The 25,091-nt window shown below is 36.4% G+C and overlaps 1 protein-coding gene across 1 annotated transcript; it reads right to left on the bottom strand.

Moving 5' to 3' along the window:
- Nucleotides 1-1,139: 1,139 nt before the first annotated feature.
- FAM174A (family with sequence similarity 174 member A) lies at nt 1,140-24,570 on the bottom strand. Its single transcript, XM_047730289.1, has 2 exons — nt 23,984-24,570; nt 1,140-1,278 (listed from the first exon to the last, which is right to left on the bottom strand). The coding sequence occupies exons 1-2, from the start codon at nt 24,406-24,408 to the stop codon at nt 1,140-1,142; spliced, it is 564 nt and encodes a 187-aa protein (XP_047586245.1). The 5' UTR covers nt 24,409-24,570.
- Nucleotides 24,571-25,091: the final 521 nt, after the last annotated feature.

The following is a 25,091-nucleotide window of genomic DNA, read 5'->3' as shown; positions in this document are numbered from 1 at the left end:
AACCCTAATTAATGTCTAGCTTCTTAATAGAATACGAAATTCATGAAAAGTGGGGCATAAGAGAGGGATAAGTACTGGAGAAATATCTGTGATGATGCATGCTGCAAAATAAAAGATAACTATAGGTAATTATATCTCATGGAAATCATTCCCTTCTTTATGTGCCTCCTACATTCCCTGGTCTCTCTTCATCCTTCATCTTTCTAGGCCAACTTCCACTAATACAAGAAGTATTATTCCACAACACAAATCTGATTATCTGATTACATACACTCCACATAAACAATACCAATGGTTCTCCAAAAAGAGCAGGGTAATACCAAACTCTTTAGCAGATTGTAAAACTCTACATATTTCCCTCAAATACAAACAAACAACAACAACGAAAGCTTGCATATCCCTATGTCCTGCCAGAGCTGATCCTCCCAACCTTGCATGTATAAAAACCCAAGATTTCTGTACTCATGGTACTTCTTGTATTTGATTGTGGACTCCAGTTTTCCTTTAGCCAAATAGTCTCCCTTGGATTCCAACATGTCTTTCCCTACTGAGTGGAATCTTTACTACCTCCTTTCCTTATTCCATTTGCTTTGAAACTAAGTCTATAAACATGTAATTTTGCTTACACAAATCTCTTAGGAAGGGTCTTAACACTCAGCAAGAACAGATCTGGGAATAGATACCACAGCAAAACTAGCAGACCATCAGTCCCACAATTTTGAGTGAAAGTATGATTTACAAATAAAAGAGCACATACTAAAATCAAAATATCTTCAGAATGCAAAAAGAAAACCAATTTTACTAATATTTCTTTCTCCCTCTCTCTCACACACATGTAAGACTTACTACATATTACTTTGAGTATGTAGCAGTTAAAAGGACAAAGCTCTCCAAGGGGATCTATTAACACAGATTTCTTTTTGGAATGGTATTCTATTACTTAAACCTATTTCAGCAAAGCAATATACAAGTGAACTATTGGTTGGGTAGCACAAAGAACATCATGAAATAGAACTGAATAAAATCTGTTACGATAAAAACTGCTAAATGAAATACTGTATTTTTTTACTTTATTTTTTCAATTTAGTTATCCACGATTTGCCTCCCTAATTCATGGAATGAAACTGCCCAACAGTTACTTACCTTCGAGGATGATTGGCATCAAACAAAGTGTTATCATCATCCTCATCATCTTGTTCTAAAGGTGTCAACTCCATGTTTTCTATGTTAGTGTCCAAAACTCCGTATCTCCTAGTCTTTCGGTTTCTTCTTCTCATCCTATTAAATGGAACATATTGATCAATAAAAATTATTTGAATACGGCATTGATGATCCTTACTTTATATTTATTTATAAACTACAAAATAATCCCTCGGTTGCTGACATCAGAGGCACTCAGTATCAGACTGACTGCATTTCAGAAATGTGAACAATTTACTATCTAGGATTATTTATGAAACAAAATCTATCCTACTTGTCTTGTACCACTTTTTCTGTCTGACCTGTTCTCTTCTCTAGCAGCTTATGGTATGGACAGATAAATCCTTAAGGTACCATATACTTATGAAAGCCTTCTATTCCAGCCTTTTCCCTACCTTCCTCATGCCTTCTTACTATTGTGCAGGATTTGGTACTTTCTGCCCCACTAAGAAACCTATTATGTATATGCATGTTCAAATTCTGCACTAAGTAGCTTACAAACCTGGCTGCACGTCAGAATCACCCTGGGTATGGTTTTTTTTTTTTTTTTTTTTTTTTGAAGATTTTATTTACTTGACACAGAGAGAGAGATTACAAGTAGGCAGAGAGGCAGGCAGAGAGAGAGGCAGAAGCAGGCTCCCTGCCCAGCAGAGAGCCCGACGTGGGGCTCGATCCCAGGACCCCGAGATCATGACCTGAGTCAAAGGCAGAGGATCAACCCACTGAGGCACCCAGGCGCCCCCGCCCTGGGTATGTTAAAAAGCTTCATACTTAGTCCTTATTTCCACATAATTAGTTCAGAGTTTCCAAAGAAAAGGAACTAAGCATCAATATTTTGTTGAAGTTCTACAAGTTATTCCAACATGCTGAAAACCACGATCAGTGGTTCCTGAAGTGTGGTTTCCTGGATCAGCAGAATCACTATCAACCAATAATTTTTTAGAAATGCAAATCCTCATGCCCACTCAGACCTAGTAAATGACAAACTTTGACCTTGAGGCCCACAAACTCATGTTTTAACACACACTTCTCGTCAGTAAGATGCATGCTAAAGTTTCAGAACCACTGCTCTAGAGAACTCAAATAACTTGATTTTTTCCTTCAAAGTGTTCACCTCAATCTGCATTTACATTTGCTTATGTAATGGTTATTTGAGTGTTCATCTGCCTCTCTCCCACCAAGTTCCATGAGGGCAATTATGCATGTCTTGTTCACCACTCTATTACTACTCTGTAGCAGTGTCTGATTCAGATGTTCTTTAAATATTCATTCAGGGTCTGAGTGATATCATATTCTAGCTCAGTGCTCCAAATCCTACCCTATAATTAGTGCCTAAGTTACCTCCAATGAAATAACCTCAAATCCATACACAAGAAAACATGTTTTACACAAATATCTATGGGAGATTAAGAACAAAATAGAGGATATTTCAGTAAGTGACAACATGAAAATTTACTTAAATGTATGTTTCTGGGTCACTTTATTTGATGTAACAGTGTGATAACAAAAACCATGACTACCGGGCCAACTCTGAAGAGCTATCTATACAAGTTTCTGCAAATGTGACTATGGGAATCCCCTGGGAGAAAAACTGTCCTACACATACATACACGTAATACACAGATATACACAAACATTTGCTCAAGAGATATTTGAATTTTATTAAGCATCAGGCATTGTGCTAGCTTCTGAGTGTGAAGCACCTGGTCTCAATGGTGAAAATTTAGAAAATTATACTAAGCCTGGATAAAACCCAAGAAAAGCTTCCACCTGTCACTGCCTATAGATCTATCTATATGTCTACCCAAAGGTGATGGGACAGGAAACAAGAGGTTTAAGTACAGTATTTAAAACTACAAATGTAACCAGAGTTACATAAGAGTTAATACTAATGTTAAGACTTAAAAAATGGCAATAAGAAGTATAAGCCAGTCTTTATATAGTGAGAACTTAAATGTTTAGGTTGCTATATTAACAAGGACATATATGTGTGCATGCTTGTTTGTATGTATGTGTGCGTACATTCACACACACACACCCTATGTAGTTCAGAAATCTAAACTTTTTCTGCAAAACATCAAATATAAATATTGTAGACTTAAAGATCACATATGGCTTCTTGCCACACATAGTCACCTTAATTTTTTGTTATTAGTTTAATTCTTCATAATCCTTCAAAAATGTAAAAAAAAAAAAATTCTTGGTTCATAGGTCTTAAAAAAATAGGTCAGTGAACCAGATCTGGCTGATGGGCCACAGTGTACCAACCTGTGATTTTATGTAAAAATTTTATGTAAAATTTTATGTAAAATGTAAAATGTAGTTTTACGTAAAAATGTATGAGGCCACATAAAATAAACACAACAGAATTATTTCTGAAATGGGGCGCCTGGGTGGCTCAGTGGGTTAAAGCCTCTGCCTTCGGCTCAGGTCATGATCTCAGGGTCCTGGGATCGAGCCCCGCATCAGGGTCTCTGCTCAGCAGGGAGCCTGCTTCCTCCCTCTCTCTGCCTGCCTCTCTGCCTACTTGTGATCTCTGACTGTCAAATAAATAAATAAAATCTTAAAAAAAAAAGAATTACTTCTGAAAGTAATTCACAGAAAAACTAAGAAAAATACTGACCCAGGAAGAAGGAATAAAAAGGTCTGGGGAATTACAGTTCATTATTAGTCCTTTTGAGCCACATAACTGAATAACATCTTCAAGCATTCCTTTGGTTTAAAAAAGTTAATACACAAGAGTGAGTAAAGCCACTTGGCAGTCTAAGGATATTCAGAGTTAGAATTTCTCCTCTTCCCTTTTGCCAGGTTTCCACTTAAGTTTCTACACCATATATGGCTTTTCAAACATTCTCTCATTTTCAGTAAACAAAGAAGAAATTAATGTCATGTGACTTATTTTCAGAAAAAACAAGATCCTTCCAGGTCATATATCCCAAGTAGTCAATCTGTCAATATCCTAGTCATTGCCAGTCACAGGATACTCTGGCAAGGCTTAAAAAAGAGAAGGATACAAATATAGACCTTAAGGACTGTTGCAATTTTATCTCAGCTGACATTCTTCTTCACTCCCAAGGTCTTCATCCTCTCTTGAATGAATTCCCAATCTTTCAGTGAGTGGCTAATCTGGCAAGCAATGCTGTTTTCTCTATCTTTGTATAGTGTAAACGTTTGGCTGTATCAGTTTGAGCACTTTGTTATTCTAGCTTGCACTCCCCTTTAATCATTTATATAAAATAGTATCTTCTAAACATAAAGAGCTTCCTAAGTTCTTTAAAAACAAGAACCCATTTCATATACACAGAAAGTACACTGTTAGGCACCAAGTAAGTGGGGGAATGCAGTTCAATTTAAATGAAGTCAGCATTTTAGTAAATGTTACTAATTCATACAAGAATAAGTAAAAAAAAAACAACAACTGTATATTGTTAAATAGAATTTAAAGTTGAAATGCAATTTCTAAAAAAAAAAAAAAAAAAAAAGTTCCCTAAATCCAAACATCTAAGCACTGATGGCTACACGATTGTGACAGCAACTTGAGTATAAAAACATCACATATATACATATGCAGTGATTTTTCTCAGGGAGGGTCAAAAACATCTGTAAAGCTTCAAAATTACTGAGCTGATTCAATGAACTATCTACTTAAAATAATAAATATTGGGCGCCTGGGTGGCTTAGTGGGTTAAGCCGCTGCCTTCGGCTCAGGTCGTGATCTCAGGGTCCTGGGATCGAGCCCCGAATCGAATCGGGCTCTCTGCTCAGCAGGGAGCCTGCTTCCTCCTCTCTCTCTACCTGCCTCTCTGCCTGCTTGTGATCTCTCTCTGTCAAATAAATAAATTAAAAAATCTTTAAAAAAAAATAATAATAAATATTAAACATAAAATACAAACATAAAATAAAACTATACTGAAATTTTAAGTAAAAAGACTACTCTTTTTTTAATATTCAGTGTGCCTTATTTTTTTAAACAAAGGTGTAAGAGGGCTTTTAAAATTCACACAATTTTAACAGCTATAGTTCTTTTCTCACAAATGAATGCTGTCAGTAAGTTTATGACAGACAATCTTGTCTATGTGTGTTGACAATTATACACATATAATTATAGATATGACACTTTTCTCTTAGACATAGTAAATGCATACTGCAGTATAGGAACAAATTTTATTGACTCTTAACAAAAAAGTAGGGACTTTATAAATGTGTAGAGGAAAATATGGAAGATTAAAAGGGCAAAAGAAAATAACTAATAGGGTTGATTATACTGAGTGATATTCACTCATCACATGGCATGCACAGGTAAATGATCTTGATCAGATCCATTGCAAATAATCACATTATCATTAAAATAGCTCTCTAATACAGTTGTAGATTCCTCAATGTTCCATTATACTCAGGTTGGTAAGAATCATTTCTGTTTAAATAGCATGTAAAAGTTACAGTACAAAAATAAAACTGAACTGCTAAAGTAAGCTTGATAAAATTTTATGTAAAAATGTATGAGGCCACATAAAATAAACACAACAGAATAAAACTCCATTTCATTTTACTACTCTATGAAAGAGAGAAAACTGATCAATAGAACTTGCTGTGCCCATCTGGTTTTATTCTTTTTCCTTTCTTTTAAATGAAAGCCTATAGGGTATTAAGTATGGAAAGATTTAAGTAATACTCCTAATTTCCTTAACTCCTTAGTTTCTACAGCACATTCAAAACTAAACTGAGGAATATATTATTTACTGGGTATTTTATATACATACATTCTCCTATCTGAGAGGCATAATGATAAAACAGAATAATTCTTAATAACTAAAAGTATAACTACTGATAAAAAAGTTTTATCTTAGCTATTTATGGGAAAACAATAAAATATTGATCAAGAATGATTTTGAAACTAATTACTTTGCCATTATAACATAATACAAATAAAAATTAGTGAGCCACAATTTTAGTTGTCTACGATTTATCAAGAAATCCAACTCAACTGAATACGTATATATAAAAATACTTTAATCTGATACCACTCTCATCTTCATTCCCCATTGCCAAAACCCAATCCATCAGTTGTCATTTCAAGTTCTTCAAGAAGCAGAAACCAGTAAGAAATAAGATTATGTTATGGGCTGAACTATTCAAATTCATATGCTGAAATCTCAACCCCTAGCTCCTCAGACTATGACTATTTCAAGAAAAAGTCTTAACAATCAAGATAATATAAAGTCATCAGAATGGGTTCTAATCCAGCATGATGTTGGGGAAAAAAAGGAAAAGAAGAAAGTTTTCAGACAGACACACATATAGAAAGAATACCAAGTGGAGAAGAAGATGGCCATCTTCATGCCAAGGAGAGAAATTTGAACAGAACTTTCTGTTTATTAGTCTGCTCAGGCTGCCATAACAAAATGCCATAAAATTGATTGCTTAAACAACAGAAATGTATTTGTCAATATATTGGAGGTTAGAAAGTCTAAGATCAAGGTACCAGGTTTCATTCTGAGGCTTCTCTTGGCTTGTAGGCAGCTGCCATTTCACATGTGCTCACTTGACCTCTTCTTTGTATGTGGAGGGAGAGAGCTCTGGTATCTCTTCCTTTTCTTATAAGATGCATCAGCCCTACTGAATGAGGGCACTGCGCTTATGGCCTCATGTGACTTTTATCATTTCTTGTAAGTCCTGTCTTTAAATACAGTCACATATGAACGTGGTAGGACATAAACATTCAGTCTAGAACATTCCCTCACAGCATTCAGAAGGAACCAAGCCTGCCAATATCTTGATTTCAGTTATCTAGCCTCTAAAATTGCGAAGTAAAAAATTTTTGTTGTTTGAGTCACCAGTTACAGCAGGAAACCCTGGCAAACTGATAGATCATAGGGGATTTATTAGCGGGAAGGTCTCCAAATATAGAGGGAGGGAAAGGAGAAGAGGAGATCCTATGAAGGTTAATGCAGGCCTAAGGCCTGTGAAAGAGAGTGGGAAGAAAGAATGGTTGGGTAGGAAGAGCAATAGACTACAATGCAGTTCTGAGAAAGTTTTGACCAGCCAATGGGATGTCCTTAGGCAAAGAAAGATTACCCATTAGAGGAAGGAGTCCTCTGTTAATCAGGATGGCCAGGTTTGGCCACTCTCAGTCACTGGCTGGAAAAGGCCTAAGAATTATGGCCCTGGCATGGATACAATTATGGATCCATAGCTGTGACAGCTGGAGGCTGTCAGTCAACTATGTTTCCTGCAGCAGGATCTCTTAAAGGGAAGTCTGATCAGTATATCTCCGGGGCTGTCACAATCACAAAGTCCTATTGATTGTACTTCCTGAGAATCATTCAAATTCACTTCAAGTATTCATCACTGCTATTATCAATCACCTGGACTTGATATAGCTTAATACCTGTGTACCTCTATCTGCTCTGGTCACCCACTAACCTCCCCTCCATCCTCTAAAATCTCCAATGGTTTCCTATTGTTCAGGAGTAACAATTGTGTAATACGGCCTATAAAGTTCAACATAGGATGGCTCATACTTACCTTGCTAGCCTCACCTTGCTGTTTACTCTATATTCTGCTTCACCTTCTGCACTCCAGCCACAAAGACTTCTAACGTGTGTTCCCTTATAATGGCCATGTGTTCTCTGTCACTGGCCTCACACTTTTCCCCACACACCATGCAATTGCCGTGTAAATTCCTATTCACCTTTCAGCTCCAGCTTCCTTAGAGAAGTTTTCCCTAATCCACCTGGCTAGGTTACACATAAACACCTAATATTGGTTTCCATAGCACCCCTGTACATCTCCTTCAAAGTACTTATTAATGATACACTTGCATACTTTTTTGTGTAACCTATTTGTCTTTCCTACTAGACTTAGTTTCATGGGAGCAGGTGATTTGCTCACCACTATACCCCCAGTACACAGGGAATGGCATAAAGCAGATGCCTACTATCTATTAAATGAACTAACTAAAATATATGGATTGACAATATATATTGTGTTTTCTATGTCTAACAACAAAACCTACAATTTTTATGTTAATCATCACCCCTGGGATAAGAGAAGCCTGAAAAGAACATCATCTCCAAAAATACACCACAGCAAAACCTATAGGAGCTAGCCAATTTTTTTTTAAATTTTTTAAAATTTAAATTCAATTAGCCAACACATCACTAGCTTCAGATGTAGTGTTCCACAATTCATCACAATTTTTAAATCATAATATGGATAACATCCTTTTAGCTCAGGACAGAAAAAAAAGGACTAGAATAATTAAACATATTAAACATGCACTCACTCCAGGACTTCTCAGATACTCATTTAGTATGTTTAAGTCAAGCCCAGATGATTCTCATATCCAAATTAGAACCACCTATATTCAACCTGCATCCTGTTCTGAGTAGTTTCATTTTTATCTTTTGGGTATACAATTACCATGTTGTAAAATGTAGTTATACTTCATTTACACTCTAAATAATTGAAGTTTATCCATTTAAAAGCCAAAGGGACTTTTTTTTTGGCCTTCTTTTAAATTCTCGGCATTTGAATGTAACTATATGCAATGCTAAAGATATCACTGCCTTACCATACAGGATAAATGAGTTAATTCTACTCCTTTTGATGTCTCAAGATTATTATGCCTTTTCCACTTTGACGTAAAACAGTAATGCTCTCAGGAGCTGTTGATCCCATGTTGAAATTCTCAGGCTACTGTGCTTTTTTAAAATTCCTTTGGCTTATTTTCATAATTATTCTTCGGTCCTCTCTACTGGCCCATCAGCTATCAAGCTCTGTCACTATCATGACCTTGACTAAGTGCAGCACTAAAAAGAAGACTTCCCAACAAGGTATCCTGCCACTGTTCATCTCCAGTAAATGTTCATTGCTAACACCCAAAACTTTGGAAAAAAAAAAAATCAAATGCATGTTCATTTATGTTTAGGAATACTACAATGTTGTTTTCTCTGATAGATCCCTCTTCTCATCCAGTTCCCTATAATTCAGTACATAACAATCAATTCCTGTGTTTAGACTTGTCTTCTATTTGATGGTATGCTGGTAGACAGCCACAGGTGAAGTAAATCCTAAATAAGTATTATATAAGTTAGCTAGGAAGTGTCCTGTAGGAGAGTGCAGAGCACATAACCCCCTTGTTCACCTCTCACCTTGGTCTTTTCATGGATTTCCTAGTATTCTTTTCAGGTACTAAAGCTTAGGATATAAGGCTTGATAATTCTTCTGACCTACACTTCTAATAATTCAGCATGGAATTATTTCCCAACCACCTTTATTTACTTTTTTATTTTTCAGATTTTATTTATTTATTTGACAGAGAGAAAGAGGGAGAGAGAGCACAAGCAGGAGTATAGGCAGGCAGAGGGAGAGGGAGAAGCAGGCTCCCTGCCGAGCAGGGAGCCTGACGTGGGGCTCAATCCCAGGACTCTGGGATCATGACCTAAGCCAAAGGAAGATGCTTAAGCAACTGAGCCACCCAGGCACCCCTACCAACCAACTTTAAATTCCTATTTACAAATCAGCATTTCCAAAGTTCATTCTACCTCACCTCCTACTCTATGATCAACCATTACTCACAGGAGATTTCTTGTACAATCTCCCCATATCCCACCTTATCTCTAACCATGTCAGACCTACGTCTACATATAAAACACTACATACACAGAGTATGTGAAGAGGTGTCCAAAAAATACAGCAAAACCCCCAAAATATATTACAAATGCTACTCTAGACTTATGAAATTACTAATAATGTTAATTTTTACCTGGTGTGCTCATATGTCAGGAACTAAGACAAGCAGCTTATAAGCATTACCTGATACAATCCTCACAACCATCCTACAAAAACCTTCATTTTAACATAGAAAGGCAGGGCTTAGAAAAAACATTAAACTTGAAATAGTAAATGGTAGAGCTAGGATTCAACACAGACACTTGACTCCTAAGTCTGGGATCTTAAACATCAAGCAAAACACTCTTCCTAATGAATCGAAGTAATTTTAACTGAGGTCACAAAATCAGCTACCAAAACAGTCTTCTGATCCCCAATACAACGACCTTACGTTACACCAAAATGAATACATTATTTTAGTGAACTGCAGTTTCTGGTTCATTTTTTCGTAGTAAAAAGTAGTAACCTGCAGTTATTTGCGTTAACGAGTGCATTTATGTTCTGATTAACCATCTCTAAGTTTTGATCACAGCAGCAGAATATGCTTTTTGTTTATCTGAAAGGAAACCTTATTCTGTTTTATCAGTATGGTGATTTTGTTTAGAGAGCCACTAGGCCCAGCCCTAAGAGATACATAATGATCGTAAGAATTGGTGTAAACCAATCATGAAAATATAATTTTCCTTTTGCCAGTCATTGTCTAGGGCTGAGCAGAAAAAGCAGTTCACACAAATGAGACAGAATGGTATGACCCTAGCAGTGTGGTTTCTGGGAAAGATTTTTCTCCCTGATTAAAAAAAAAAAAAGAACATAGGAAGAGAAGGCCTCTTTTCAGGGCCCCTTCTTCTTTCCTGTTTGAGACACTACTTTGTGGAAACAAACTCGTTAAAACTGAGGTAGCCATCTTATAGAGGGAAAGGATGGAAAAAAAAATAATTCTTGATAATCTTACAAAATCACTGAACCAACTCTGAGCCTGCCCATATTCATAAGTAAATAACAACAACAAATTATGTCCTATGTTAAAGTCACTTTTAATGGGAGATTGCATTACTTATAGGTAAAAACTTCCTAACTGATCAGGACACTTAGCATTTTAGCTTCTCTGAGTTAGGTTGCCAAACTTTCACCACTCAAATATGTATTTGCTTCTAACTTTCTTCTTTTTAAGAATCTTCTAGGCAGGTTCTATTACCAATCCCCCCATTCTGAATAATCACTTTTTTTTTCTTTGCAGTTTTCAATAAAATAATACAGTGCCACAAAAAAGTCCACTAAAACTTTTCAGTTTCATTCTACACTTTTTTTTTCAGTAACCCAGTAGTCTCATCTCCATCTATATCATAACCTTTTCATTTTTTTCTCTCCTCAGAGAGTCAGCAGCCCAAATTCATGAACACAACTGTTTTTAAACTGGACTCTTTGAAGTCCTAGGTGTTTCAGTCAAAGTGTAGCTGGTCTCTACCACTAAAAAAGATAAGACTTCAACATTAGAACAATGCACAAAGCCTCCCATCATGGGACCTGTCATGTCCGCTAGCCCTAGCCTCTCTAAGAAAAATTACTTTGCCTACAAGCTCTTTTGAATGGCTAACAGCAGTTAATGGTGTGTTCTACAGTGCAGAACCCCCTACTCTCAACCCACAACTAACATGACCCTCTGATAGGCACTTTTTCTAAGGTTTGTCAGTCTCTAGATTGGATGATGTCGGATGATGTGGCCTAGTCTACAAAGATAAGCCAATTAGAATATATACCATAGGAAATCAATGTAGAAGAAAACACATGCACATAGGTGCAAACAAGAGCATGAGACAATTTGAAGCTGTGATGGAGAGTAGCTCATGGAGAGGCTGCAAGGCATACATAGTAAAGGAAATAACGGGTCACAGGAGCCCTAAATTACTAAATTACTTAACTTTTATTAAGAAAGTAAAAACTAGAAGCCACTCCCTCTTACTTTCCAGCTCTTCATACAGTTTAGGCTCCTTTCTAGGCTAAATCAGTCAAGAGTCCTTGTACATTCTTTAGTCTCCTTTACCAAGCTCTGACAACTGTGGAGGGCTTAGGCTGAAATGGTAAAATCCTAAAATCAAGGTCAGCTGAACTGCTGACAACCCAAGCCTGCAGCTGAATTTTCTAAAGGAGAAATAAACTTTTACTGTATTAAGCCACTGAGACTGAGATAGTTTATTGCCTCAGCATAACCTATATTGTCCTGATTAAAATATTCAGATTCTCACATCCATTCCAATGTCTATAAAATCATCTACCTCAGAGGTGAGAATAGAGTAACATGTTTTAAAAAAAAAACTTTATAAAAGTTCTGTATAAGCCCATATAAATTAAAGGTGTGTGTCTATTATGCCTAATAAAAAGAAAAAGTGTATACATAATAACATAAGGTTATAAATATTCAGAATGTAGTATGTTGCTAACATGAATTGACATTTACAGACTTGGGTAATAAAAGAAGGTTAAAACTATCACATCAACTAGAGGAATATAAGCCTACGTGGGATAGTACACATGAACACATCTGTATGTAAATTAACTAGTACAGGAAGTTTATTTTTTATCTTTTCAATCTTTTGTCATATTACTGAGAAAATCAGTGAATAAATAAAATTACAATATCAGCTAGAGACAAACCAAGGTATATTTTAATATTTTTTACTTTAGAAAAACAACACAATTTGGCTACAAAGAAGGAATAACATTATGTGCCAACCAAAATCTCCTAAGAAGACTCTGTATCTTCATGTTATTCTGAGAATTGTCAAGTCTCTGCCTACTTTTTATTACAGGAAAAAAAAATTGTATTAAAGAAAATAACAGTAAAGATCTCTGAGAAATGACTAGGAAAACCCTAAATGATTTCTTAAGAAAATGACTTTAAGATTCCAAATTTATGACTGAAGTATTTTTCATGCTATTTTATATCATACTGAGCAATGTAACTTATCAAGATGTACCTTTTAACCCAATTTTAGCTTTTTATTTTATTTCTCATGCTTGAGAAAAGACAGAGCATAAGTAATTTTAAAAATATAGATTTGAGAGTTTCTTTACCAAAATAAAATTAAAGGCAAATGTTGTAATATAAAAGATAGATACAAACATGGGCAATGGAGATCATGATAAAACAACTCAAACTTTGAAGAGGTATTCAAGATATTTAGCTATTTAACAACTAGATATTTAGCTATTTAACAACTGCAAGACATAAAAATCAACTAATCAAGATGGATACTGGCTTTAACAACTGGCCCAAGTATACTAGTGAAGTGCGCTTATATATACCATCTGAATATTAGTACTAAAGTTTCAAAATTCACATTTGTTGATTATTTCACTTTCAGGAAAACTCTGTAGTAACTAACCAGAGGCATCTCAATCAAGTTTCCCCTGTTTGTCCCAAATCCAACCTTTTTAGTTACCAGCAAATGCATCTCCCAGTTACTACAATTCATCCCGATGACTGCAGTTATCTTAGATAACCATAATGCATATTATCTTGGGTAAATATATGCATTATATTTATGTATTTTAAACACTCCCAGTTGATGTTTCTGGAGAACCACAGATCATGAGTCCACAGCTCTTCAAATATAGAAAGTATGTGAAGTAAATTAAAATAACTGATTATTAGAGTTGATGTTAATACCCATTGCAACAACTACCTCACATTTCTGATCTTTACTTCCATGCTTTGCTTTAGTTTTTCCATACATTCCTCCTATTTCCTTCAGCTATTTTTTTAGGAAACATTTGAATAACTATTTTAGAAAAAGGTCTAAGGAATAAATAGTGTACAGAGGGCAGACAAGTGAACCAACTATTACAGTTTACTGGAAATACTGCCATTATACTGGTGCTATGCCTGAATATTTGTGTACCTCCAAAACTCATGTTGAAACCTAACCCCCAAGGTAATTGTATTAGGAGGATGGGTCTTTGGGAGGTAATTAGGTCATGAAAGTGGAGTCCTCATAAATGGGATTAGTGCCCTTATAAAAGCAGCCCCAGAAAGTCCCCCAGCCTTTCCACCACATGTCGTTACAGCTGGAAGCACTGTTTATGAATCAAAAAGTAAGCTGTCACCAGTCACTATATCCGTCAGTATCATGATGATGGACTTTCTGACCCAAGAACTGTGAGAAGAAAATGTCTGTTGTTTATAAGCCATCTAGTCTGTGGTACTTTGGTTATAGCACCCTGAATGGACCAAAACAACAAAGTCTTCTGGGACCACAGAGGTTTTTTGATACAGCTGATGTTTTATTTTCACCTTCAAAGACATCTAGGATTTGATAAACACATGTAGACTCTCTGTTTGAAAAATGCACTTCCATAAAAATATGGCACACTTGAGACTAGAACAAAATAAACATGGAAAATTATGAAAAAAAGTTGGACTGAGGAGGACCTTAAATGTTAGGCTACGTAGTATGAACTTCATCCCATCAGATGCCATAGAATAACACTTCCCAATAGAACTTTCTGTGATAATGGAAATATTCTATACTATGCAGTCCAATATGATAGATAGCCAGGAGACTCATGTGTTTAGAGAGCTCTTAAAATGTTGCTAGTGCATCTAACAAGCTGAATTCAATTTTAATGTACTGGAGTTTTTAAAAGGTCACATGTAGCTAGTTGACTACCATACTGTACAGCCATAAAGCACAAGTGTAAGCATGATCAGATTTACATTTCAGAAGGAAGACTAGCTATTTAGTGAGGATGGTGGGTTGAAAGGGAGACAGGCTTAGGGGTGAAGAAATAACTTAGGATGGTAACAGAGTAGCCAAATGATGTGATCCTAAAGGAATATGGTATCAACAGAGCTAGCCTAGTGGTAACTGTGGTCAAGAACTATTTACAAAATGAAACTGTATTTTCATTTTCATTTCACATCCATTGAGTGGATGCAAAGAGTAAACAAAAGGGAGACTTGGGGTGGCTCAGGATTCCAGTTCAAGAAACCATGTATATGGTGATACCAATTTACCTTTACAGAACAGTGCAGGGAAAGTTTGGGGACAAAAATGATGGTTTCATTTGAACTTTATGAGTTCGAATCATATTTCCAGTAAAAGTTGGCTGGACATAAGTGATGGAAACTAAGAAAGGAATCAATAGCTTAGAGGTGGTTATTAAAGAAGTGAATTTTGGATGGAACACTCAGAACACATGGGCAGTCAAATTGCAGAGTTAAGGAAAGCACCCAGAGAATACCCAAATACAGAAGAGGTGAAAGTCATTCTCCTTCACAAACATTTAATAAATATTTGTCTTCTAGAAACAGGGCAGGGGTTTTTAGGGACCAAAGATGAGTAAGATGCAGATTCTGTTCTCCAGGAGGTCAGAGGTATAAAAAAAACCCTAGTAATAGGAAGAAGGGTCTGTGGAGAAAGAAGTTCATGGATAACATGGAGAATAAATACTGGAAGAGTTAAGAAAATCAGAAGCTGAAAGAAATGATAAAATATCAAATGCTACAGGAAAGGTAAGAAAGTGTCCATTAAACTGATGTGATAAAGTTATTAACTATCTCCTGCTAGGGCACTTTCAGAACAGCAGAAGTGGAGGGCAGCCTGGGTGGCTCAGTTGGTTAAGCGTCTACCTTTGGCTCAGGTCATGACCCCAGGGTCCTGCGATCAAGCCCAGCACTGTTTCTTCCTTTCCCTTTGTTCCTATCCACACCACTCAAGCTCTCTCCCTCTCACTTTCTCTCTCAAATTAAAAAAAAAAAAAAAAAAAAAAAAAAAGACTTAGAATAGTAGAAGTAGAAACCAGACTGCAGCAACCAGAGAAGCAAATGAAAGGATATCTCTGCAATGGAAGATAACTCTCCCCTCTCACCCATGTTATTCCTACTACATAGGATTTTTTTAGATTCCTTCTTTCCATGTCTTCTCAAGGACCTTCCTTTCCTTTAATTTCAATATTTCTTTTTCTATTGGCTCTTTTCCTACTACCAACATTTGAATATACTTCAATATTATATTCTTAAATGTACATCACCCCCCTCCTATTCAATACTTCTCCCTGACAGCATAGCCAAAATTGTTAAGAGTGACTAAAACATATCCAAAGAGAAAAGGCCGACTGAAAAGTAGATTCAGTTATAGAGAAAGTTTTTAGATCATTCATGTTGATTAGGAATAAAGATTCCAGGCTTCTATACAAATTTAATAGTTTTTGCTGTATTAACTGACTGTCCAAATAGCTTTGTCCAGCCTCCCCCAACTAGCTTAACTTCTTGCAACTGTACTCCTCAAAGTTCAGTTTCTTATCACAAAAAGTAGTGATACTCTTCCACTAGATGTTAAGCTCCTTGAGGAAAAAATACAACATCTTAGTTATCCTTTAAGTTCCCATACCCAGGCTGTTATGTCACTCAAACTTATATGATACCCTGAACAGTTAATTAAGTGACATAATAGTCATGCAAACTTATCATGAAATAATTTGACTGAATTTAAAGGTAGCCAACATAGTAACTTCTCCAACCACTTCTTAGCATAGTCCACATTCAGCACGTTACAAACATTCTCCCAACAACTGCACCATAAATGCAAAATGATTTACTGATGTGACAAAACAAAACACCCCTTAGCCCTTGGTTGTCCAAAGTGGACAGAGACAGGATAAATACTATCAAACACTCACCCCACATGAATATCAATTTCTAAGTGTGGCATGACATGAAAAAGTTGGGAAGGGTTGCTCTGGGCCCAATATCCCCAGTAAATTAACCCCCTTACTTTTATCTCCTAAAACTGTATACCTGATGAACACTGCTTAAGTAGAGAAAGTCCTATTATCACATGTAGAAAAACAGAGTGGAGAGACAAGCTTTAAAAGCACTCCCTGAAGCTAAGATTATTTCAGGACAAAAGAGACAAGACCAGTGGAAGAGATGAGAAAATAGTGATGAAAAAAAAAAATAGTAGTCATTATCACTACTAAAATTCATTGAGCAGTTACTATGTGCCAACTGTGCTAAGTACTTTGTATAGATTCTTGAAACAATCCTTTCTGATAAATCCTATCGTTTTCTCTATTTTACAAAACCTGGGCTGAACCTTAGATCTGCCATTTAATTCACATGAGGATATACAGCATTTGCACTCTCATGTAAAGCTACGATTAGAACTCAGGGAATCTGACTGCTCATCAGGCTACACTGAAATGGGATCAGGACAGCATAATGAAAGAGAGGTCAAGGCAGCAAAAATAACTCAAGAATTAAATGATAAGTAACAAATGCAGCCAAACTGTTCAGAATAATGACTCCTCTGGTAGAATAAAGAACACTTGGTTGTTTGACAGTGATTAGTGACTACCAACTGAGGGTCAAATTGCAATACACTTTTTAGCCAGTCATAGGAACTTGTACTTTAAACTGCTGTATTAAAAAATATATATATATATATTTAGCAAGATGGGTATGAATAATTTATATCCCTCCTTGAAACCTGGAGCAAAGGTGGATCAGGGAGGTAAACATCTCTTGTTTTTGGTAACTGTGTATTCTTTTCCTGCTTGCATTCATATTCCTTTATTGGTAGTATCTGTACCACAATAAACACAGTCTGGTGAGGTAATAATTAGGATTGCAAGCATCTCTGCCAAGAGGTAAGTAAAATTTATTTCTCCTTCCATGGAATTTAATTCCTGAACTGAGAGACAAAAAGACTGAAAACCACTGCACACCTATATAGTGGAAACTTCTGTTTTGGTTTCTTACCTCCTAAACTGCTGTAGTTCCTACCTATTACCAAAACCTAATTCTTCAGTTACTCTTTGACTTTTTGGGATTAAAAAAAATCCCCCTTAGTTTAAGTTATCTAGGACTGTTTCATGTGTTTAGCCAAAATAGTGAGTGATACAAGCAGTAACCTAATCCTTTAATATTAATTAGAAGGAAGTAGGAAAGGAAAAGTACACAGGAGATGGATGAGGGACGTTATTTCTTTTGAAAAACCTAGTAACTATTTTCCCTACCTAAATATTTATTTTCTCTGTCTGGTCAAACCTGCTTCATTTACTAGATATCTAGGTACAAACATTGTGCTTAGTCCTGGGTAAAAAATAAGTAAATAGCCTCTGTCCTCATAGGGTTTCTATGCGTCTTCTCCAACCACTTCATTTCACAATGATTCTGCTTATAGCACTGATGCATAATCACCACTTTTGGCACTTCACCACAAAGCCACATAAGCATTTCATAATATTTTAAGAGTATGACTAAATGGTTAGGGAAGGTAAGTTGCATCTGTACAAAGAATATCAATTCTTTAAGAATGTATAGTTGTTAAATATATTTCCAAGCTCTGAGTCTCTATATAATACATTCAATATATCTTACTTTGCTGAACAAATGATGGCAATCCAGGACCATTTATACTTGTTGAGAAAAATCCACTTTCCAAGGATGTATTAACACACAGAATGTAAGTTCTAAGAAGTCAAAGGTTTTTCTCCTCTCGAGCACCGCTGGTTCTTACCACAGGGCCCACCACTAGCACACTGTAATCACTCAAGCGCATTTACTGAATAAATGGCAGTGAGTAAATACATAAATGTTAAGTAGTCAAAGTATTCCCCGTTTTTGCCTAAAGTGAGTGATTTCTATTGATGTCTTATGATTTTATAAGTAGTGCTGAAACCATATGTCCTCTGGGAGTATAAGAAAATAAATTCTGTAATGGAGATTCTTATTAAGCAACCAGATGGAAAAGATATCATTACCAATCCCACATTCCTAATTCAATAATGAATTGCTCCAGGAGGGACTGAGGTAGAAATATGTATGATCAGATTAATAGAAGTTGCTGTGAAATATCACTACTCCCTGACTGTGTCTAGCAAATTAAGAAAGCCTCTGACGGAGGAAAGGGAAGTAGGGGTTGAGGTAGAACGCTAAATTATTTCGGGTTGGCAAAGATACACTATCAATAAATGCTAAGGTTAACTCACTTTTTAAAAATAAAATTTGGGTTTTTTAATACTCACAAAAAGCATTGTTTTAAATAGAAAGGTACTGTGCATATAATATTCACTTGATTTTTGTCTGAAAATAAGCTAGTCATCCTTATGTGCAGTATCACTTTAAATTGGTGACTTTAAGTAATCACAGAAAGCAGTATAGTAAATAGGCATGTTAAAAAAATTCAGATAGGGCTGGATTTCAATGCAGTTCTGCCAGGGCCTATTTTGTTCACTTGGACAAATTATTTAACCTCAATTTCTTTACCTTTACAGGAATACTTGTAATACTTGAATACTTTACAAGAATAGTATTATTTGGGGGTGCCTGGGTGGCTCAGTGGGTTAAGCCGCTGCCTTCGGCTCAGGTCATGATCCCAGGTCCTGGGTTCGAGCCCCACATCGGGCTTTCTGCTCAGCAGGGAGCCTGCTTCCTCCTCTCTCTCTGCCTGCCTCTCTGCTTACTTGTGATTTCTCTCTGTCAAATAAATAAATAAAATCTTAAAAAAAAAAAAAAAGAATAGTATTATTCGTTTTGAAGGTTTTTGACGGGTATTAAAATGGAAAATGCCCATGAAGTACGTGGCATTGTATCTGGTACATAAAAAACTAACAAATGTTAGATAGCATGATGATAAGTAAAATTTCAAAAATAATGTTTCAGTTACAAAGGAAGGTTCTTTTAAAGAAAACTAGTTTAGTGTCTTAGCTTATAGGTATAGGAACCATTAAAATTAAATTAGTATTGGGTATTTTCAACATTAAGTACAACATTAAGTATTAATAGGACCTGACTTTTTTTTTTACTTTTCCAGAGATCCTGCACATTTTTTATTATCCATTTGATTGTGTGATTAGTGTCTCTCTGCCCCTCTAGTCTGTAAGTGCCATGGAGGCAAAAACATCTATTTCGCTCACATTGGATCCCCAATGCCCAGTTCTGAGCAGCTGAATAAATACTTACTGCCTGAATGAAGGCTAGTGTACTAAATTTCATGCTCATCTCATGGTATAAAATAGATTCCCCCTCCCCATTTCACATCAAGAGATGTTAAACTAGAAAGGTTAAATGACTTGCTGAAATCAGAGAGGAGAAAAGTGTCGGGACTGGAATCTAAGTCTTGGTCTCCTAATACACCATACTGAATACAGTATTGAAAAGCATCACTGCCACAGCATGAAAAAATAACTAATTCCTTGTTTTTAAGGCAAGACCATTCTTCACAAAGTTATACCAAAATTGCTTTTAAAATAATCAAATACCTGCTAAAAAAATAATAACCCTGTCATTTTTTTCTTGCTTTATTGATTTTACTGTGAGAAGAATGTCTTACAGGGAGGAAGGAAATCTAAGTATTATTGAGATCTTCATTCCTCTTTGTTCTATCAATAAGAAGCAATTACCATTAAATTTCCAAATCCTTACCACCTACCTATAACAATATTTAAAAAAAGAATACTCATTCATTAGACAACTACTTATTCAGTGCCTATCATATGTTGTACATAAGGTTTAGCACTTAGGATATAGTACCGAATAAGACACAGAAGGAGTCTTTTCTCATAGAGACTATATATTTTAATCTTAGGAAGCCTACTCTTTTCCTTATATATATTTTTCAATTTCTAGTGAGACAATCTAGTTGTTTTTTGGAATATTTTCAGCTTCAAAATGAATTATTATTATCTCCAGTCACATATTCATTATAATTGAATTAGATTAAAACAAAACAACTTATAAGTTTCATGGAGTTCAAGTATTTTACAAATAAAATATTCTCAGTGTTACCACCCAAGAGTTAGGGAAATGATTTTTGCCCATTCTTTCTCCCCGGCACAAATAAACCAATGCTGGTAAGCTGTTAGATATACTTTCAAAGTGGGGAGCCAAAATGGGCATTCACCAAAATAAATAGTTTTCATCCCATAATCTTGGAGCAAATATATGAATTCTGAACACTGCCCAAACGCTGTTAGCATCAATCAAGCCTGGAATATCAGGTAGCCTCTGAGGTAGCTCCCTCAGCTCTTTTCTTGGTTGAATTCTTCAAATAGTGACGTCTTGGCTCTACGTCAGCTCTTCAGAAAGACAGTAACTATCTAAGCCATTTAAATAATGACCTTATTATAGATTTTCAACCCTTAATTTAGTACTTGAACTAAATGTTCATATATCAGATAATGGTTCAGAATGAATAAATGAATATATTAGATGCTGGTTAAACTGATCATGTGCATTTTTTCTTAGCCAAAGTTCAGAATTTGGCTATTAACATGCAATATGTTAGTGTGTCATCTAATGGAATCATACTGAAGACTGTACCCTTCCAAGCTTTACAGAAATGAAGACAGAAAATCAATGGCAATAAACATTTATATGTAAGATTATAAACTAAGTAGAAGCAAAATGAAAAGATAAGAATCATCCCAAAAAAGTTATCATTAGACCCATAATTTACAAGTATAAGAAACATAATATTCAGGGAACTATGGATCTTTAAAGGAACTAGCATTAAGTAACAGTGAAAAAAATAATGTCTCCTTCAATTTTCTTCTAATCTTTGTATCAAGAAGAAAGTCTCATATCGTGGCTATGTCTTTAACACTTTATGAACATGTTCTCACTTCCCCTTTAACAGAAAGTGGACCTGGATTTGCTGGTTTTGTGAACCAATAGTATCTAGCTTAAATAATACTCTTTACACCAGTGGTTCTCAAATGTTTTGGTCTTGGGATTCCTTTACACTCTTAAAAATTATTCCAAACTCCAGAGAACTTATTTTATATGTGGATTACACATATCAATAGTTAATATATTAAACCTAAGAAACTTTATAATATTTATCATTTAAAATAATAAATCCATTACATGTTAACGTAACTTTTTACAAAAAATATACTTGTCAAAAGAAGACTGAAAAAGGTGAAAAATGGCACTGATAGAGACTTTCTCAAATTCCTTTAATATCTGGCTTAAACCAATAAAACTAGATAGAAGAAGGAAAACAGCCAGGTGTTCATATTTTTTCCTGCATTTGATCATTTGCAATATGTTATTTGGTCAAAATATATAAAATCCAGGTTCACATACATATGAACCCGGGAAAGGGAGGAACACTTTAATAGTCTTCTCAAATACTAGTGTTTATTTTTTTTTAATACTACACCAAAACTCCACAAGAGGTGAAAACTACTTCAACAGTGCTCCCTCAGCTCTTTTCCTGGTTGAATTCTTCAAATAGTGATGTCTTGGCTCTATGTCAGCTCTTCAGAAAGACAGTAACCATCTAAGCCACTTAAATAATAACCTTATTATAGATTTTCAACCCTATAATCTTATTATAGATTTCTTCCAAGTCAATCTTACTACATGAAATATTTAAATATAATTGATGTCATAAAACAATTTTACTTCAGTAATAAAAAATGTATCAAATGAAGGCGACTGATAACAGTAATAAATGTCATTAATTTGATTATATAACTCCTTTTCTGCTTTATATGGCATTAAGTAAAATAATAAGTGGCAATCAATCATCTACTTGTATTCATAACCTAGTACTTAAACAACATAATGACCTGGTCTACTTAATCCAAAGGCTGAGCGTATGTCAGACCTAGACTTCTTGTTAAGGGGGAAAAAGGACGGAAAAACATTCAAAAACACTGGAATTTATCATCATAGATATTAGACCTCGGGGCACCTGCATGGCTCAGTCGTTAAGCATCTATCTGCCTTCAGCTCAGGTTATGATCTCAGGGTCCTGGGATCAAGCCCTGCATCAGGCTCCCTGCTCAGCAGGGAAGCCTTCTGCTTCTCCCTCTCCCACTCCCCCTTGCTTGTGTTTCCTCTCTTGCTGTGTCTCTGTGTCAAATAAATAAATAAAGTCTTAAAAAAAAAAATTATCAGACAACATGGGACAACAGATAAATCACTTTATTCCTCTGAGTCATTTTCCTCACAGGTAAGGTGAAAGGTGTCATTTAAGTCATCATATATGTTCCAAATCTAAAATTTAAAGAATTCCATAATCAAGCATTCTGTAGTAAGAACAGGCTCAAAATGATTAATTTTGTAAATTTAAACTTTTGAATGACTTAGAACTATTATTTACAGATGAATTCATTTTATAAAGCCTTTTTGGTAAGTGAAATATCAAATTTATCCATTTACAAATTCAAAATCTTATATATTTGAAGTCATATATTTAGTTTTGTTAGGTATTAAATATTTGCTCCAATATTAAAATTGAATATGTTTGTCATTCTTTTGCTGTATAGGTTTCCCATCTCATCATGCAATTGTTAACATTTTGCACTGAAATACTTCGTGCCATGCAAAATGAGTGCTAAATGTTTCCGATTAATGGGGTACAGGCTTAGACTGAACCACAGGAAGTTGTTACTTTTTCCAGGTCAAAAACAGTGGAATGTAGTAAACTTTATATATTATAATCTAATTACTTACATGGCAGATTAAAGACCAATATGAGAAAATGCTCATAAGGAATAACTTTTCCTATAAGTTTTATAAAATTTTATAAATTTAAAAAAAATTTTAATGTTATAAACTTAAAATTTTTAAAATTTTTAATTTTACAAAATTTTATAAAATATTCGCAAGGCCTTTCTGCAGTACTATTAATAAATAATACTAATTTTCTAATAAGTGAGAGTATTTTACAGAGAACTCTAGGTCTCACAGGTGCTATTAATAGGAATCCTATCCTTAGGAGGTTTGCATTCTGATAAGCAAAATGACAAAGTACACAACAATATATAGAGTAGAAAGAGAAAAGTAGTAGAAGATAGTGTGGTCAATACAAGATTGCTTCGTCTTCAAGGAAAGGGTGCCCTTTGAGCCAGGTAAAGAGATTTGGAGGTGAGGTATCAATTTATAATTTATAAATGAAAGAAACTACTTGGTGGTTTAACTTCTTCCATTGGTACCACAGGCTTTTAAAGACAAATATCACAATCGCACTCAGGCAGGCATCCCTGATAATGCGGGCAAGCAAGTGCAACACCAGGTCACAGAAATCTGCCTTGCTAGGTCACCAGGCAGCCCATCTCAGGTCTGCAGGGGAAGCTCACAGAGGCTTTGCCTCACCTGACTGTCCTGACGACGAAGTACACCAGCACGGCGCCGCTCACCACCATCAACACGGTCAGGGCCCGTTGGGTCATAGGCTTGTCGCCGGGGTTGGGGCTCACAGCAAGGCTCCCACCCACTGAGTCTTCTTCCCCCGCCTTCCCTCCGGAGTCGTCTGCTGAAAGCCCCGCCCGGGGACTACTGCCATTGCCGCCCTCAGCGCCCCGCGGCCCTGCGGCTTCTGCCGGAACGCGGCCGGGAGACTGGGCCGCGGTGGGGCCTGGGGGAAGGGGTGGCGGGGTCCTCTGCCCGCGGTCCGGAGCGGCCTCGGCCGCCTTCAGCAGCAAAGCCAAAGGCCCTCCCAATCCTGGCAGCAATAGCAGCAGCAGGAGGGCGAAGGCCAAGAGGTGGCTGAGACAGGAGCTGCAGTGCCGGACCTTCATCGTCCCCCCGACCGCCCTCTCACCACGCGGGAGCCGCCGGGCCCGCCGCCCTGGCTCCAGGAGGAACCATGGGCGCAGTGGAAAACGAAGAAGTGACCAAATCCTGAACTGATGCCCGGCCCTGGCAGGTGGCAGGGGCAGCAGCAGCGACAGCGACAGCGACAGCTGCCCGGACAACCGGAAGTTCGTACATCTCGGCAGCCGGTGATACTACGGACGCTTTAGGTTGCTAACAAGTAAGGGCTGGCGCGTTCAATGACGTCAGTCGCGTACTGTCTTCTGCGCACGCGCCCTGCCAGAAGGCTCTGATAAGCCCTGCGGTTTTGTCAGAAGTAGGAAAGTAAACAAAAGAAGGTGGTGTAAAATGAACAGCAACTCTCTTTAGGGAACCGTGAGAGAGCGGAAGTTCATAATTAAGTTCCTTGGTGCAAAGCTGCAGAAACACAGCTAAACATTGGTCAAGACGGGCTTGACTTTACCTCAGCTCAGGTACAAATTATGGACCTCTTTCTGCCTCTAAGACCCTGACCTCCCTTAGAGCATTTACTTTAGAAACTCGTGATTGTAAATTCATTCTCTGCCCTTCTGAAATAGAAATCCTTTTTAAAAAGTTCACGTTGGTTTTACCGCCAAGGGCTGTCTTTTTAAAGGAACATCTTTTTGAAATTAATCGAAGAAGACGG

The sequence above is a fragment of the Lutra lutra genome, chromosome 5 (assembly GCF_902655055.1).
Source record: "Lutra lutra chromosome 5, mLutLut1.2, whole genome shotgun sequence".
Lineage (NCBI taxonomy): Eukaryota > Metazoa > Chordata > Mammalia > Carnivora > Mustelidae > Lutra > Lutra lutra.
This window is presented reverse-complemented; position numbering and strand designations above follow the sequence as displayed.